The sequence below is a fragment of the Ptychodera flava genome, chromosome 4 (assembly GCF_041260155.1).
Source record: "Ptychodera flava strain L36383 chromosome 4, AS_Pfla_20210202, whole genome shotgun sequence".
Taxonomy (NCBI): domain Eukaryota; kingdom Metazoa; phylum Hemichordata; class Enteropneusta; family Ptychoderidae; genus Ptychodera; species Ptychodera flava.
This window is the reverse complement of record NC_091931.1, coordinates 37,917,880-37,933,299: the sequence shown is the minus strand read 5'-3', so window position 1 is coordinate 37,933,299 and position 15,420 is coordinate 37,917,880. Positions and strand designations below refer to the sequence as shown.

The window sequence follows — 15,420 nt, the reverse complement described above, 5'->3', positions numbered from 1 at the left end:
AACATATTACCTACACAGCCTGACAGGAAATCCAGTCCCAGACACTTCGCACCAAAACCACTTCGCACCATACCATCTCGTCCCATACCATTTCGCACCAAACAACTTCGCACCTAAACAACCTCGTACCAAAACCTCTTCGCCCCAAAAATCACGTCGCCCAAAACCATTTCGCCCCAAAAACAATGCCTCTTCACCCCCCAATTTATCGCTAACCGTTAAAAGCTGAAGATAACCAATCACTGCCAGTGAAGTTTTAATCACCTTATAATCATCCCAGGACTGAAATCTTGAAATTGTACACATTTCGAGAAAATGACATCGCATCGTGCGATACCGCGCACGGCACCTGAAATGTACCATTTAGTAGTTTGCGTGTTTTTTTTTCTTATACCGTTTATGGTTTCATGAAGAATAAATGGTACGTGGTAGCCAAGTTGCAGGTAAAAACAACGTTATGATACATCGTGGCATCGATGATTTAGGACGAGTTGACGGAACTATACTTTAAGTGAAGTGGTTTTAGTACGAGGTGGTACTTGGGGCGAAGTGGCGTTGGACGAGGTAGTACTTGGGACGAGGTGGTTTTGGTGCGAAATGGTTTTGGGACGAAGTTGTGTGGGGCGAACTGGTTTTGGTGCGAAGTGTCCGGACCCCCAGAAGGAAATCCACCCATAAACAGACAAATTATACCTTTCTTTTGATCTATGAAAGTTGCAACGTAATCGAAATACAATTATTCACATCCACCTGTCCAACTACGATGGCAAGTCAATAAATTTATATTTTGCCAAGTCGCATAGACAATGTAGGTATAATACTAAGCTTGAAACGGTGAACTTTCGGCAAGCTATATTGAAAATAGAAAAATATGGATTGGGTAGATCATTTCCTGGGGGACTATGGAACATTCACAACGCCAGTAGGCGTTTGGATCGTTTTGATGAATACTTCTTTACCTGTTATTAATATTAAGCACAATAGAACAACATTTGTTATTGACTATTTCCAACTTCCCATTTTGCGAAATGAAAATTCCCTGCCTCAAAGTTCAATGCGTTTTCAGATGAATATAGATCTACGACGCATATCGTGTTGAATGTCAAGAAACACTGGAGAGGAATAAGGAAGTGAGAGCATTTTGTGTTTCTCTCTTGAGCTTCGAAGTACCGCTCACATGAAATATTTATGGTACTGGAATTGCTATGCCATGTCGCAATTCGATTGGACCTTGCAATGAGGATGTCGTAATTTTTATCACTTGTGAGGTTATTGTTACACTTTTGTATAAAAAATGCCAGCCCTGGCCCAACGTTCGAGGGTTCCGTGGCCCCATCCTATGTGATGACGATGAAGATGTCAAAGGCTGTGCAATGCAGGATGTAAATGCTCGTCAGTTCAAAGTGGATGAAGAGCTCGTGACTGTAAACGCAACAGAGGACAAAAAGATTGACAGAAATTGGAAGCAAATTGTCACAATTTCGTCCAAACTATCCACAACTAGGAAGTGCAGCTACAATATAGTCGTGACGAACATGGCGTCTGACAATTTACATTCTTTGCCCTTTTCATCATGGACTTTGGTTGTCCACTGCTGGTTGGTTTCGATCGTCTCGGCAGTAAAGTGGAATTTGATTGAGTGTCCGGTTTGCCTTGCAGAGCTCGACGAGTCTACATATTGCTTATCATTAGAAAAGTAAACATTTGCAGCAAATTCAGTCTTCGTCTTTGGTTGGTGTTAGATTACAGCGCGCGGCAAAGGTTTCCCATACACTGTCTCGTCACGATCACTGCAGTCGTTTCAGCATGTCACTCACAACAAGCTTAACACTGCACTACATGCACATCACCAGTTTTCTTTTAGGTGTTTACTTTTAAATTGGGAACTTTATGAAGAAACAAGTAAATTATTTAAAAAAAAACTTTTCTTCTCCTCTCGATGTCAGCAATCACGACAACAGTTTCTTTTAGCATGCAGTCTGTAGCATTGCCAGTGCAGTCTACCCTATCAACAAGTTTAATACGATACAACAATGAATATTGTCAACCAGAAAATGCTAAACACTCCCTGCATGAAACTTCAATCCCGCTTTCTCGAGCTCTTTTGTCTCAGCTAAATGAAATTTTCTGAATTGACACTTCTCTGAGCTACAAAATAGACTTGAAGAAAAGTGTTGATTTTGCACATGCAAGTGCAATTCAATCAACACGGTACATTTTGTGCCATTGAATAACACACCCGGTGTTTCTGAAATAATTCACTGTATTTTGGCACTTAATTTCCCGGACGGCATCATACACGGCAATGGGTTAGCATGGAGGGGACGGTGATATCTCTCTGCCTTCAAAATATTTTTTACCTTGCTGAAGAAATACAATGTTCTACTATAATCATAGGGAATTCAGTCTCCGATGATGATTATCAGATGGTGACGAAGATGATGATTAAACATTAAAAATGAAGGAAAATAAAAATATAATCGGACTCAGTAAAGTTGTTGTTGTTGTTATTGTTGTTGTTGATAGTATTTGTAGAAAAGAACAAAGTATGGGTTGAAAATTCAATACAGACAAACTATACACATGCACTGCAAAATTCGATACAGCCTTTATAGAATACTATATACACATGCGCTGCAAAATTCAACACAGCCTAACTTTCCTTGGGTAAAGTTAGGCTGTATTGAATAGTGCAGCGCATGTGTACAGCATGGAGGTAGCTTACCTCCAAGTCTACAGTAAGGCTGTATTGAATTTTGCAGTGCATAATTTGTTCTTTTCTGCAAATACTATCAACTACAACAATAACAACAACAATTACAACTTTACTGAGTCCGATTATATTTTTATTTTTCTTCATTTTTAATGTTTAATCATCATCATCATCACCATCTGATCATCATCATCGGAGACTGAATTCCCTATGCTATAATCAAACGCCCAGAGTCAATCCGGTTGATGTTGAGGACTTTCCTCAAGATATAGATCCGACACTCGAAAAATATGGCTATATGCCAGTGAGTTTTGTCTGATTTGTATTTCCCAAATCAAAGTACACAAATAGCTGAAAGAAAACTTTGATGATGTTCTATAGCTATAGTGCGGCGTCAAGCTTGTTGTGCATGAGTGGCATGCTGAAACGACATGATTGTAGACTAGACAGTGTATTGGAAACGTTCTCCGCGCGCGCTGAAAAATCTAACATCAAAGACTCAATTTGTTGCAAATGTTTACTTTTCTAATGATAAGCAACATGTAGACTTGAAGAGCTCTGCAAGGCAAAACGGACACTCGATTAAATTCCACTGTAATATTTTTTTATGGATAAACTCTTCTTTAGTGCGCTTTCTTGAAATGACATTGGGCGACGCGCGAAGCTTGGGCGTTCTTTCTCATTCTAGTCACACCAGTCAGCAGAACTCGTCGTGTGCAATTGTCGGTTAATTACGGCAGTATAGACGAAAGTGAGGTGTGTAAATTTGTGATTTTGTTTGGCTGGGCTGTAACACTCACCTCTCATTTTTGGATATTTTTCCGCCGACGGTCACATTCGCATGCTGCGTCACGTGGTCGACGAATTGGTTTAACGTCACGGCGAAGTTCTTAAGGAGCACCGTTACGGTTCTATTGTTGAAACCCAAGTACACCTAACTCTGAGAGCACAGGAGGTCGCTTTCACCTGCCACGGCAAGGTGGCGCTCATAATTGATGCGGTAATCGATATTGGTCTAAACTTGTTCATAAATTACCTGCTACGTTACAATTTTTTATCGAAGAATCGCCATGATAAAGCTACGCTCTAAGAAAGGTGTTCGCGTGAGCAAGCGATTTGATAGTGGACCTGTCGACAAACGGATAGGGATTTTGTTTTTTTTCAACGGCGGGTACAACTTTGACCATCTTTTGATGGTCAAAAGAAAATTAGTGGCCTGATAGGCAAACTGGGAGCAGAATCATTAGTTTTCGGGAATATGGGAAGGAGGTTCCAGGCGACAATATTAGGACGCTGGCAAATAGACAATAGGTAACCTTTGCGGTGAGGAGAATGGCGGGGAAATTGGAGTGTTCCGGAATAAAACTTTCAACTCGTATTGCAGGGCATGCGCAGTTGTTGTTGTGCTGTTGATATTGATGCCGTTGGTGTGTGGTAAATCTCTGCATTGCAGGGAATTCCACACTTTGGCTTTTGAAAAAGGGCAACATGTGGTTGTTACTCGAATCATTCTGAATGCTCTGTTTTGATATCTTTAGAAAAAATAAATCTTTCTCGAAGGAGATAGACATTTTGCAAAATCTTGAATAGCTTGTGAGTTATTTGAACTATTTTGCAGCAAAGTTCGCAATCTTGGTACCACCTGTGTTGTTCAAGGAAAATATATTGATTTGTTTCAACTGATATGGCAGAAGAAATCTACATGTTAGGCACGTGGTATAGTGTAGTTACCTCCCTATTAGCTGATAACTTTATTTTACAAAACATATAACATGTTCAAGACGCTCATACATGGGATTTTTGTGCGATGTGTACTCGAATATATCACTTGACAGCAAAGTTTTCAACAATATTAATTCACTTGACATTATATACGCTCTGCTTCAGATTAAAGCTAAAAAGAAAAAAAAAGAACAAATGTATTTTTGCGCAATGATGTCGATGTGCATGTAGAAAATCAGAGAGCATTGTGGGCAATTTTACATCTGAAACACTCAGGAAAGCCACCTGCAAAATGACTGCAGAGGGATGAAAAAAAATGTTTTCGTTGATCTAGAACAAAAGTAATTCTGCTGATAAGTGTTTCCCTGAGTTTTTCCGAATGAGGCAAAAGCTGCCGAAGCCTCCTTGCTTGACAATATCCGTCTGCCGTGAGATTGAAAGAGTTCGCCCAAACAACGTGCAACAATACTCTTATCAAATCAAGAATAATGACCCGGATCACTGTGCAAATTCTATGGAAACGAACTACTTATGACATTTGCCTATATTCGATATTCAGATGAACACCATTCCTGTCGGGTAAAATGATATTAGGCCTATTGATTCTCGCGAAATTAAGATATTGCCCGGCCCCCCAACCCCACCCCAACAGAGGTAATGTGCTAAAGACTCATTCAACCATGACGTAATGAAATGATCTAGAGTATAAATCGTTTTAGAGAATTTGCAATGATGGAAAGGAAACTTTAATACTCATGCAAATTGCCACGACAACTAGTGTGTATCGGACCGGGGTTCTGTACCAAATATTGTATATGTCTGACCAGTGATCGCTGAAATCAAAATAATGAGAAGAGTGGGCGTCACGCAAAGAATTAACCTGTAGATGACATGATCATATTTACCCTACCAACCGAAACTATCTTCTCTCAGGCTTTTCATTCGCAATTGTAATTGTTGAAATTGGGAGAATTAATAGTTTGCGTGTAAAACCTTGCACGGGGCCTCTACCTAAATTCGCCTGGGCTGTCTCTCTTTGCAATCAGTTGACACCAAATGTGTTCTAGGTTCTCCTCGTCCATTGCAAGGAATGCGATATGCAGATACCCATCGAAAAGCAGTTGCAGTATACTCAGAGGTGCTTGCAGCATTGCTTGGATAGTCGATCGAAGGCCCGGGATCGAAGTGTGAGGCAGAAGGCCGAACCTCGGCAGTCGTAAGAACTACCATAAGATTTTCTTACGACTACCGAAGTTCGGCCTTCGGCCTTAAACTTCGATCCCGGACGTTTGATCGACTATCCAAGCAATGCTGCAAAGCAGCACTGACCGCATCACCCAAGTTGCAACCTAGAGAAGAGACAGCATTTTTCATCTAAACACGTAAATTACAAAGATTTGCAAAAACAGAATGTGCTTGTTTGTGATCGATTAGTGACGGTAGAAAATCAAACATCGGTACGTAAAGTTTGGTCCGGCAATCACAGGCTTTATGTGGACTGGGTAGTTTTAGTGTCGAGTTATGATATGTTCATACGTTCTGATACGTGCGGGTATTCTACGTATCAGAACGTCGGAATGTAGCATAAGTATACTCTTAAAAACTACCCATCCGCATAACGACAGTGGAGAGAGAGATGACTTCATTACGTACAAACAGCATTCTGGAGGACGCAAGTAGTAAAGGTATACTGTCACGCAAGATCCCTTCATTGTATGGGTCGGAAACAACGCGAATGGTAAGGTGAAGTCAAGTAAATTTGAAAATCTTCCTATAGACAAGAATATACTATCGGTTTAAGTATTTAGTAATGTCGATAACGAATAGCATTGTCCTTACATACCAAAGGAACTACGTGATCCAATCAGTTTGCGCATAGATCCAAGTTCTCTACAGTCTATGATTTGCGCGACCCGTTTTCACTAGACCCTGCCAGAATAAAGTTAATTTTGTTTTGAAATATTAATGTTGACTGCGGCACAAAAAAGGAGCCCGAAAACGGGTGATTGGCGTAAGTTTACACTTTTTTCTCATTCTACGTAAGACTGCTTATTGTGATAAAAATTCCACCCTCAACCTTGGACAGTTTTGTGAAAAGTGACCCTCCCCAAATTCCCCCGGCTCACCCCTCGTAATTACTGAAGGCTTACAACGCTGTGTGCCGTATTCAAAGCAAGTAGCTTCCAGTTCCACTGCATGCAATTTGCCACATCTGCATCTGTGATGCCAGCTGTACAAGGGCGATCACGATGCGTTGTATCCTCCAGAAGTCACGCAGTATTGTTAATGGCATCCCTATATGCCCTAACTGCCTCTTAAAGTCTGTCACTGTCCAAAGAGTTGCTTAGTCGACACAAGGATGGTCAATTGCCAGAGGCGATTTGAAAGAAGGGGAAACCACGATTGTATTTCTTACGGACATTGGAATCCTTTACAGTTAACAAGACAATTTTATCCCTCTTTTATAAGTCTTTTATCGAAAGTATTATACCTTTCTCATTTACCTGCTGGGTCTGACTCAAGAACTATTTTATCCCTGCAGCTGTGCGGTTTCTAAATGATCCGTCTTAATGGTCGTTGTGTGTTGTTACTGTATTTTAGTTTTAGTCTAGTAACTCTTGTTTTGTTGTGATATTACGAGTGTTGTCCGCCGAACTGAATTGGCCGTAAAGGGTGAATAAAGTTGAATTCAGGGGTTTCATTAAGTTTTGAAGTAGGGGGCCAGAATGATAAAGTAGGCGGCTTGCAGCTGCCATGACCACAAAGCAGTAGTCGTTGGGGGAGGGTCCGGGAGGGGGTGTTCCCCCTCCCGGCCGAAGGCCGGAAACTCTTATGAGCTAAAATTCACTTTTTACAGCTCACAGTCACTTGAATTTCTAGTATTTTCAGGAGAATTGTCTGCAGTGTTCCAGGACAATATGTGTTCATATCATAAAAGCCATTTTCCTGGGAGATTAGGCCTAAATATGATAATTCATAATTAAAAATGATAAAAGGTGGTAATGTTGACGATATTGTCAACAAAGAAAACTAAAGTCTTAGAATCTAAGAACCTCTATGCTTTTAGGAGGTAAACTATAATAATGCACTATTATTAATGATATAAATGTGATATTGTAGATGATCTTACATCTAGACAGGGGATGGGGGATTCCCCTTCTGTTGTAATGTTGGTACCCCAATTAATTTGTCAAGGGGGGACCAGCCCCCCCCCCCCATGAAATGGTCCCAGTCACAAAGTAGAGATACAAGTAGAACACATGAACTGGTGAAATCCCCCCCCCCCGAAATTTTCTGGTAAAGGGGGAAATCCCCCTTGTTGATCCCTCTTGTTGATGCCATCCTGGATGGAACACTGATATTTTTTTAAGCACATTAAACGAGAAACGTTTCATGAATGTACTAATATTTAAGGACCCTGATGTTATGTATGGAATCTGTAGATGAAGAACTTTTATACCACAAAGGAGGTAAAAAGGATAATTTATTTATCAAGAATGATAAAAAATGACAGTGATTACCATATTTCGCAAATAGAAGCAAAGACCCTCAAGGTTATTTGACATGGCTATGCAAAGTAAGAACCTTGATATAGGATATGAAAATTTGTACGTTCCGAAGCTCACATTTGGATTTAACCTAACGATCGTTTTTGAAGTGAATTTAGAGGTCTTATCGTATTTTAAACCACTCTGGGCGAATTCTTATTGGCGTGGATAGACCGAAAAGCAGTACATAAGCTTACCATACCTCCAGCTGGTTACATACGTTCACATTACTAAAATTCGAACTGTAGTCGGGAAGAGTTTTCGTGAGAAAAAATCAGGCCATTGCCTTCGAAAACAGTTTAAATCCACGTAATTATCCTTCTCTCGTTTCTCGGTGCACTTCAAAACCGAAAATCGTACAGCGAAACTTGACCTTGCGATCGCTTCTCTCTTCATTTGTTCATTGACCATTTTGAATTGAGCTTATGACGGCCGACAGGTGTAGTACGAACGTTTTCATTGGCAAACATAAAGGTCACCACAAACGAATCAGCAATTCAGGTAGCCAATGGAATTGTCCGTAGCAATTCCGATTTTTATTGAGGCAGTATACACAAGACCGTGCTACAATGTAGTACACAGCGATCGTAGCAGTCGCTCATCTTCTAAACTTGTTTCACATAAAAGCCGTTCAATAGTTTGATTTCATTACATAGTTTGTGATACTTGTCCGTATAATTTCAGAAGGTAAAAACTATTTGAGAGATAAAAGATTAGAGTTAAAATTTTCCAAAAAAGTAGCCGGCGAAATCGTGAGAGTAACCGGTCAATTTCGCCGGCTGCCGGCTCTTAATGAAACCCCTGAATTGAATTGACCCTTTTCATGAGTCTAGCGCCCTCCTGTGGCCACTGTGAATTTGAAGTCAAAGCGAGGCCACATGGGAAAACCCTGGGCAGGGCTGGAGGCCACTGGGCAGGGGCTGGAGGGTTTTCCCCAGTGGCCTCGCTTTTACTTCAAATTCACAGTGGCCCCAGGAGGGCGCTAGACTTATGTAAAAAGGGTCTATTGAATTGAATATTTCGAGACTTACCGCTCCATCGTTTTTGCAGATGAAATGTTGTGCAAGGATTTCTGAGTAGGGTTCAAAAAATGAAGCAGGTCAAATAACGAGTCTTGACAATAAAGTAGGTCAAATAATGTTAAGATTGTGTCGTAATCAAGACCAAAATATCACATAATAATAGCCAAATAATAATCACCAAATAATTGCATAATAATGATGACATAAATTCCAAATCAAAACATCAATCCTGAATAATGACAGAACAACCGAATTACTAAATAAGTTCATAATAATGTCATAATGATCTCGAGATAATATTGTAATCATGACCAAATAATCGCATAACAATGACCAAATAATGACACAGTATTGACCAAATCACCAAATCATAGCATAACAATGATGAAATAAGTTCCAAATCAATCATCAATGCTGAATAATGGCAAACCAACCGAAACTTACTATCAAATAAGTTCATGATTATGTCATAATAATGGGAAGATAATGTTGTAATCACGAGAAAATAATGGCATAATAACGGGCAAATAATGGCACAATATTGACCAAATTACAAAATAATAACACAATATTGATGAGATGAGTTCAAAATCAAAACATCAATTGAATGCTGAATAATGACAAACAACCGAATTACCAAGTAAGTTAATAATTATGTCATGATCATGTCATGATAATATCCAAATGTGATCAAATAATGGCATAATAATGGCCCAATACTGATATAATTATGACCAAATCACCAAATAATGCAATAATAATGATGAAATAAGTTTAAATAAAGATTTCAAGATAATGTTGGCGGTGTTCTCACCCTATACTTTCGCACTACATATTGCAGGTGATGACCGTTTTAAATATCTTTCAACATTGCCATGCTTGTGAGTTTTTTGTACTACTTGACTATGTTCAAATTGTGCTGTGATATACCTGGAGGGCAAATGAAATATTGCTGTTATACAACGTGAGGATCACTCTCAGTGATCCCCCATACACGACATTTTGATTTTCGGTCGTCACTTTTTGCCAGCGTTTGTGAGATAGTCAATGTGCCTATAAGCTTTTCGAGTGAGCCATCAGGCGCATGTTGCTAGTATCCCTCTAAAACGCTCTAATAATGCGCTAATCGAAGCAATCAGGATAGGAATCTGTAAGTAGTTAAATATCACTAACCATGCTTTCTAATCTCACCGAACATGTAAACACAAGGACGCACATATTTCTGAAATGTTACTATACCAAGATACTAGTATTTAAACCCTAGTTAACTGGATGAACTAAACTGTCATTCTTACAGACCAGGAATCCTATACGCGCCGATTTGGGCGCTTTAGCTATCGTTAGAGTTATTTCCATCGTTACCGTCAGTTATCGTCTCTGTCTATATTTGTATTGTATGAAAGGACGATGAATAGATAGTGTGTACGCAGGCAGTTATTTAACTATTTGTTACAAATTATATGTAAACATTAATGTGGAGATCTTATAGATCATCTCTATTCAACGAGATAATGTGAAATTTATTGGGTAATTGATAAATTTTCATATTTGAGAAATTTAGCTGTTGTAATTAGGTTCTTTTCAGAAGAGAACAGCTCCCTTGGTGAAGCCAAAATGAAATGAGTTTCAATGGATCTATTTTCTATTTTCACAAAACGCTTTCCCATCCTTTGAGTTTTGCTCTTAAGTACTGTTTAGTCATCCAAAAGGCAAGGGCTATCTAAAATAGAAGTAATCTGAAGCATTGTTTAAGAGGGTATATATGTTTCAGGTTACAGTAAATTCGCACCCATATCATTATCCACATTTTGTTTGAATCAAGTGTTGACTGTGATTATTATGCAGAAAGTACAGTGCATTTCAGATTTTTACGTTTGTACATTTGGTCTAAGCCCTGAAACATTTAGGCAAATAATCTTGAAAGTTAGTATCAAGACAATGCATCTTATCAATCGATAGTTGCGTAAACATACATAGAATGTTCCCTGGCCACAGACTGTGTACATTGTAGTTCAGAAATAAATATGTTTACAGTTCACGTTACGGAATTCAAAGAAACAATTCTACATTTGCAATCTGATAGCAATTTTATTGACTTACTTATTTCGAATAAAAATTGAAAACAGACAGAAATTATCTTGCCCGTGATGTTTGATGTGAGTTGTTAAACAGAGACCCCATTGAGATAAGAACTGCAGAGGGCGTTATCGTGCACAAAAAACCCTTACAGATTGCAATGGCAGCTTTGATCTGCATGACAGGTTGAGGTTTCCCTGTGTTTCCATGTGTATATCTTTAGGATATTTTCTTTGGTTTATGCACCACGTCACTGTTACTTTAGGCTTATTCACGCCCTATTACAATTGTAAACGATTTTCTCACAAATGCGCATGCCTCGCAGCTAAGGGTCAATTTGTCAACTTTTGGATCTTTTAGAATTTGGTTTGATTTGAACATGTCAGAAAATGTAAAATGTACATGTCGTTATTTTTCAAAGCAAAAATCTCAGTTGTCGTCAGCAGAACTAACGTTGCAACGTTACGGTTACGTAATTACTTTATATTGTGAATTCCGGTTATTTTTGCCAATTTGAGCGGCTGAGGGCGTGCTCTGACGTTCATTCTCATTGCCCGAGAAAGAAGGCACCTGAACAAACTGATTGTTGTTGTTGATGCTGCTGCCACTGATGATGATAATGAAGGTGATGACGGTAGCTATGATGATGATGATGATGATAAAGGTAATGACTACGATCATGTTGGCGATGATGATGATAACGATGATGATGATGACGATGATGATGATGATGATGATGATGATGATGATGATGATGACAAAGGTAATGACTACGATCATGTTGGCGATGATGATGATAACGATGATGATGATGATGATGATGATGATCAAAATGATGATGATGATGCTGATGATAAAGGTAATGACCATACGATCATGTTGGCGACAACGGCGATCACGATGATGACAATTATTGTAACGACGAAAGTGACAACGATGACAACGACAATGATGATGATGATGATGATGATGATGATGATGATGATGATGATGATGATGACAACAACAATGATGATGATGATGACGACGAGACGAGGAGGAGAAGGACAAGGACGAGGACGACAACGACGAACGATGATGAGGATGATAATAACATTTCTGGACGGGTATATGTCTCCATGTTAACTCATTTATGCTTTGGCAAACACTGATTTCACAATACATGATTTTGCATCCGAACTTTCAACACCCTATTTGAATCAAGTACATTTGTATCAATTGTCGAACGTCTATAAATACACAGATTTAGCTTGTTTTGTATTGGAAAAATATTCATAGTTTCCTGATAGACTACCATGTATAGTGAATCAACGTTTCGGTGAAATTCCAACTCTATTTCTTGAACACACATTCACTTATAACCACCCTGGTCTAATCAAGTACAATAACGTCCATTATCCAACGTCTATATATGCACAAGTATAGCAAGTTTTCATTGGAAAAAAATATTCACATTTTATCATAGACTAACATGATGGTGGATGAACATTTTCGGTGGAATTCAAAAATCAAATTTTTGTACACATTTGAGTTGTAACCATCCTATTCCAATCAAGAACATTTATGTAAACTATCAAACAAATGCATAGATATTGCTAGTTTTGCATTGAAAAATGATAAACGTAGTTTGCTCAAAGACTACCATGTATAGTGAATCAATATTATCAATTAAATAAATCCATGCCTGAAATTTCTTAATCCTTTTTAAAATGCTTGCGCAAAAAAAATCGATCCACCTGTAATTTCTGTCGATCCCTTTGAGGGGGGATTAAAGCAAGTCAGAAGGGAAGATTTGAACGTTAACAAATTGTTCGTTTGTCATTTGAAAACATCCCAGAATCTTTTTTTTAATTCTATCGCGCCCCTCCCCTCCAGACGTGTTTGTGTGTGCAACTTTACTTAAGGTTTGGCGCGCCCTTTATAGTGCGCAACGTATTCTGCGCACTATAGAGGTCAGTCAAGATGGCAGCGTTATGCAACAGTCCGCGTCCGCGACGCGTCGACGGCAGGGAAATTTGTTTCCAGAAAATCAATAATAAGGCGAAGTCAAGATCAAAAAACAAAGTGGAAAAATTGGCCCGACGAGGTACATGATGAACTTTATCCCGTTCATGTCTCTTTTTGTTACGAATTCAATGGCGTACAGGTACTTTGTTTCTTGTCAGTGGCATAGTAGCACAACATCCGTATATTACAGTTTGAGATTTACGTAGGGTACGTATGTTATGTATAAACATGAACAAATTTGATGCCAAATCTAAAATCCCACGAATAATATTTATTCCAAAATAATGTAAGTGAATTTAGGAAGTTCTATATGCCTCGTAGCTAACCTGTTTCGTGTATTCAAGAAACATTATCCAATTCTAATCCATTTGAAAAAATGTAAACATGTACCGCGAATACAACTACGACGTCGCGTGCTAGCTACAGTCAGTGGCCATGGCCCAGCCAAAAAAAAAATTATTGATTCATTGTTTGATCACTTCAGTGGTACCTAATATGATAATAGTGTATTTTGAATAAAAAGAGCTTTTTCTTACACATTATAGACTTGCCTAGTAGTTTAGTTTTCAAAATGAATAAAATTCCATAAATTCACCGATACACTGATGGTATATCAGTCTTTCAATGTTGTCTGGGAGTTTTTGAGTTCAAGATAGGAAAACACCCTCACTTATGCCCTATTGTATTTAATTATGTTTCCATTCAACATATTAAAGCAAAGTGATACCTACATCTCATTATTATTCAGTCAAAATAAGTTTACAGCAATCTCACAGCACTGATACAAAAAAAAACATTGTATGCATAATTGTCACGGTAGAGTAACATTCAAAAGCTGAAGTAAACATGATTTAAAGGCATTATTGATGCAATTATTTGTTATGTCACATATTTATCGTTGTGAGTTGTGAAGAATTTCACAATTTAAGAGTATATCATGGAAATATTGCCATAAATTATGAAACTTAATTTCTCATCTTTGCCTCCAGGGGGCGCACTTCAACATCAAAGTCTCCGGGTTTTAGAACTCTTGGCTATATCTAAAGAACTAAGGTGGTGACCCCACTTTTTTTTCTATTGATATACTTTTTGGTCACTTATCCCTCGATTGAGGAAGTTTCATCAAAATCTATCGGCGGGAAATACTAAATTCTGCCATGTTATTTCTTAATTATTCAGTCCATTGTTTTCCTATGCATAAATATGAAAATCATAAATTTTAATGATTGGATATCTCAAAAAATTTCATGGTGACACCCTAATTTTTGTTGACAATATTAATCTATGTGGGGTTCTTGGTCCTTCCAGAAATTTTAATTGAAATCTATTGGTGAGAAATAAAAGGTGCACCAAACCTTAAGCGATTGGGGAGGGGGGTTCATGAAAGTTTTGTCTTCTTAAAAGGGGGTCATCAATTTTGTGGTGCAATGGTTAGGGGTTAACTTATTTTGACTGATGCACAGAAAGAATTTGCCTGCCCACCCCGGCCATAATAACTGAGCGCTCCCTAAGGACCATTTTGTGTGCTCATTTAACGTCTAGTATAAGGCGCAATTAATCTGCAGCCTTTGTCTTTCTTTCTTCACTATTTTTCTCGTTTCTTGCGTTTTCGTATTCAAATCGATTCGACAGATTTCTATACTCATTATGTAAATTGTAATCGTTAACTTTCGGAAAATCCTCAAAAAATATTTTCTTTTGTCTATTATATATACTCAAAGCTTCCTCATAAATCATTTCGTCGTAGTACAACGCCTCTCGCACCCGTTTGTCGGAGCGAAGCCTTTTCCTGTACTCGGCCCTAACGTTGTTAGAAGTCCTCTTCTTGTTGACATTCTTGGTCACGCCCGTGCATTCCTTGGAAAACGGAATGCGGTAGGCTGCCTCTAACATTTGGAGTGTAAGTCCGTATTCGTCGGCCATACCGATGACCATGAACCACATCTCCAAATTCCCAACGACGTAGTCCAAAAGTTTCTGTTTGGCAGTGGCGCTCAAGTGGTAGTCAATATATGCTTTGTGGTTGTACCAACAGAACAACCTCTTTGTCTTGTTGATGTTGTCCTGCTCGCCAATTGTCTTAAGTTCTTGGCTGTTCGACAGAGTCATCTCGCAGATGTCAACGTTGTAGAGCAACTGCGCGAAGAGATGGCTCCCGGTGTGCATTGCAAACTCCTCAAGGGTAATGTTCTCAACGTTCCACAACGAACAAATCGGATCACGTGAATGCCCGGCAATGCAGTACTCGTAAGCCGATACGATCCGATAGTAAGGGTCCCGGAGGGTGGTAAAGTATGAGCAGAGTTCGTCATTGCTTTTTGTGTCACATACA

At 38.8% G+C, this 15,420-nt stretch overlaps 2 protein-coding genes across 2 annotated transcripts in view; one reads left to right on the top strand and one right to left on the bottom strand.

The window, feature by feature from the left end:
- The window catches only part of LOC139131680 (ribonucleoside-diphosphate reductase large subunit-like), a 296,454-nt gene that overhangs the window by 177,628 nt on the left and 103,406 nt on the right, over nt 1-15,420 (bottom strand). The gene's annotated exons all lie outside the window — the stretch shown is intronic.
- On the top strand, nt 8,000-14,148 carry LOC139132271 (acidic leucine-rich nuclear phosphoprotein 32 family member B-like). The gene is made up of 3 exons (XM_070698658.1): nt 8,000-8,012; nt 11,641-11,940; nt 14,078-14,148. The coding sequence occupies exons 1-3, from the start codon at nt 8,000-8,002 to the stop codon at nt 14,146-14,148; spliced, it is 384 nt and encodes a 127-aa protein (XP_070554759.1).

Excerpts from the sequence above, each read along its gene's own strand:
- LOC139132271 (XM_070698658.1), top strand. Across the intron at positions 11,941-14,077 it reads TGATGATGCTGATGATAAAG|GGGGCGCACTTCAACATCAA; the intron begins GTAATGACCATA and ends CTTTGCCTCCAG.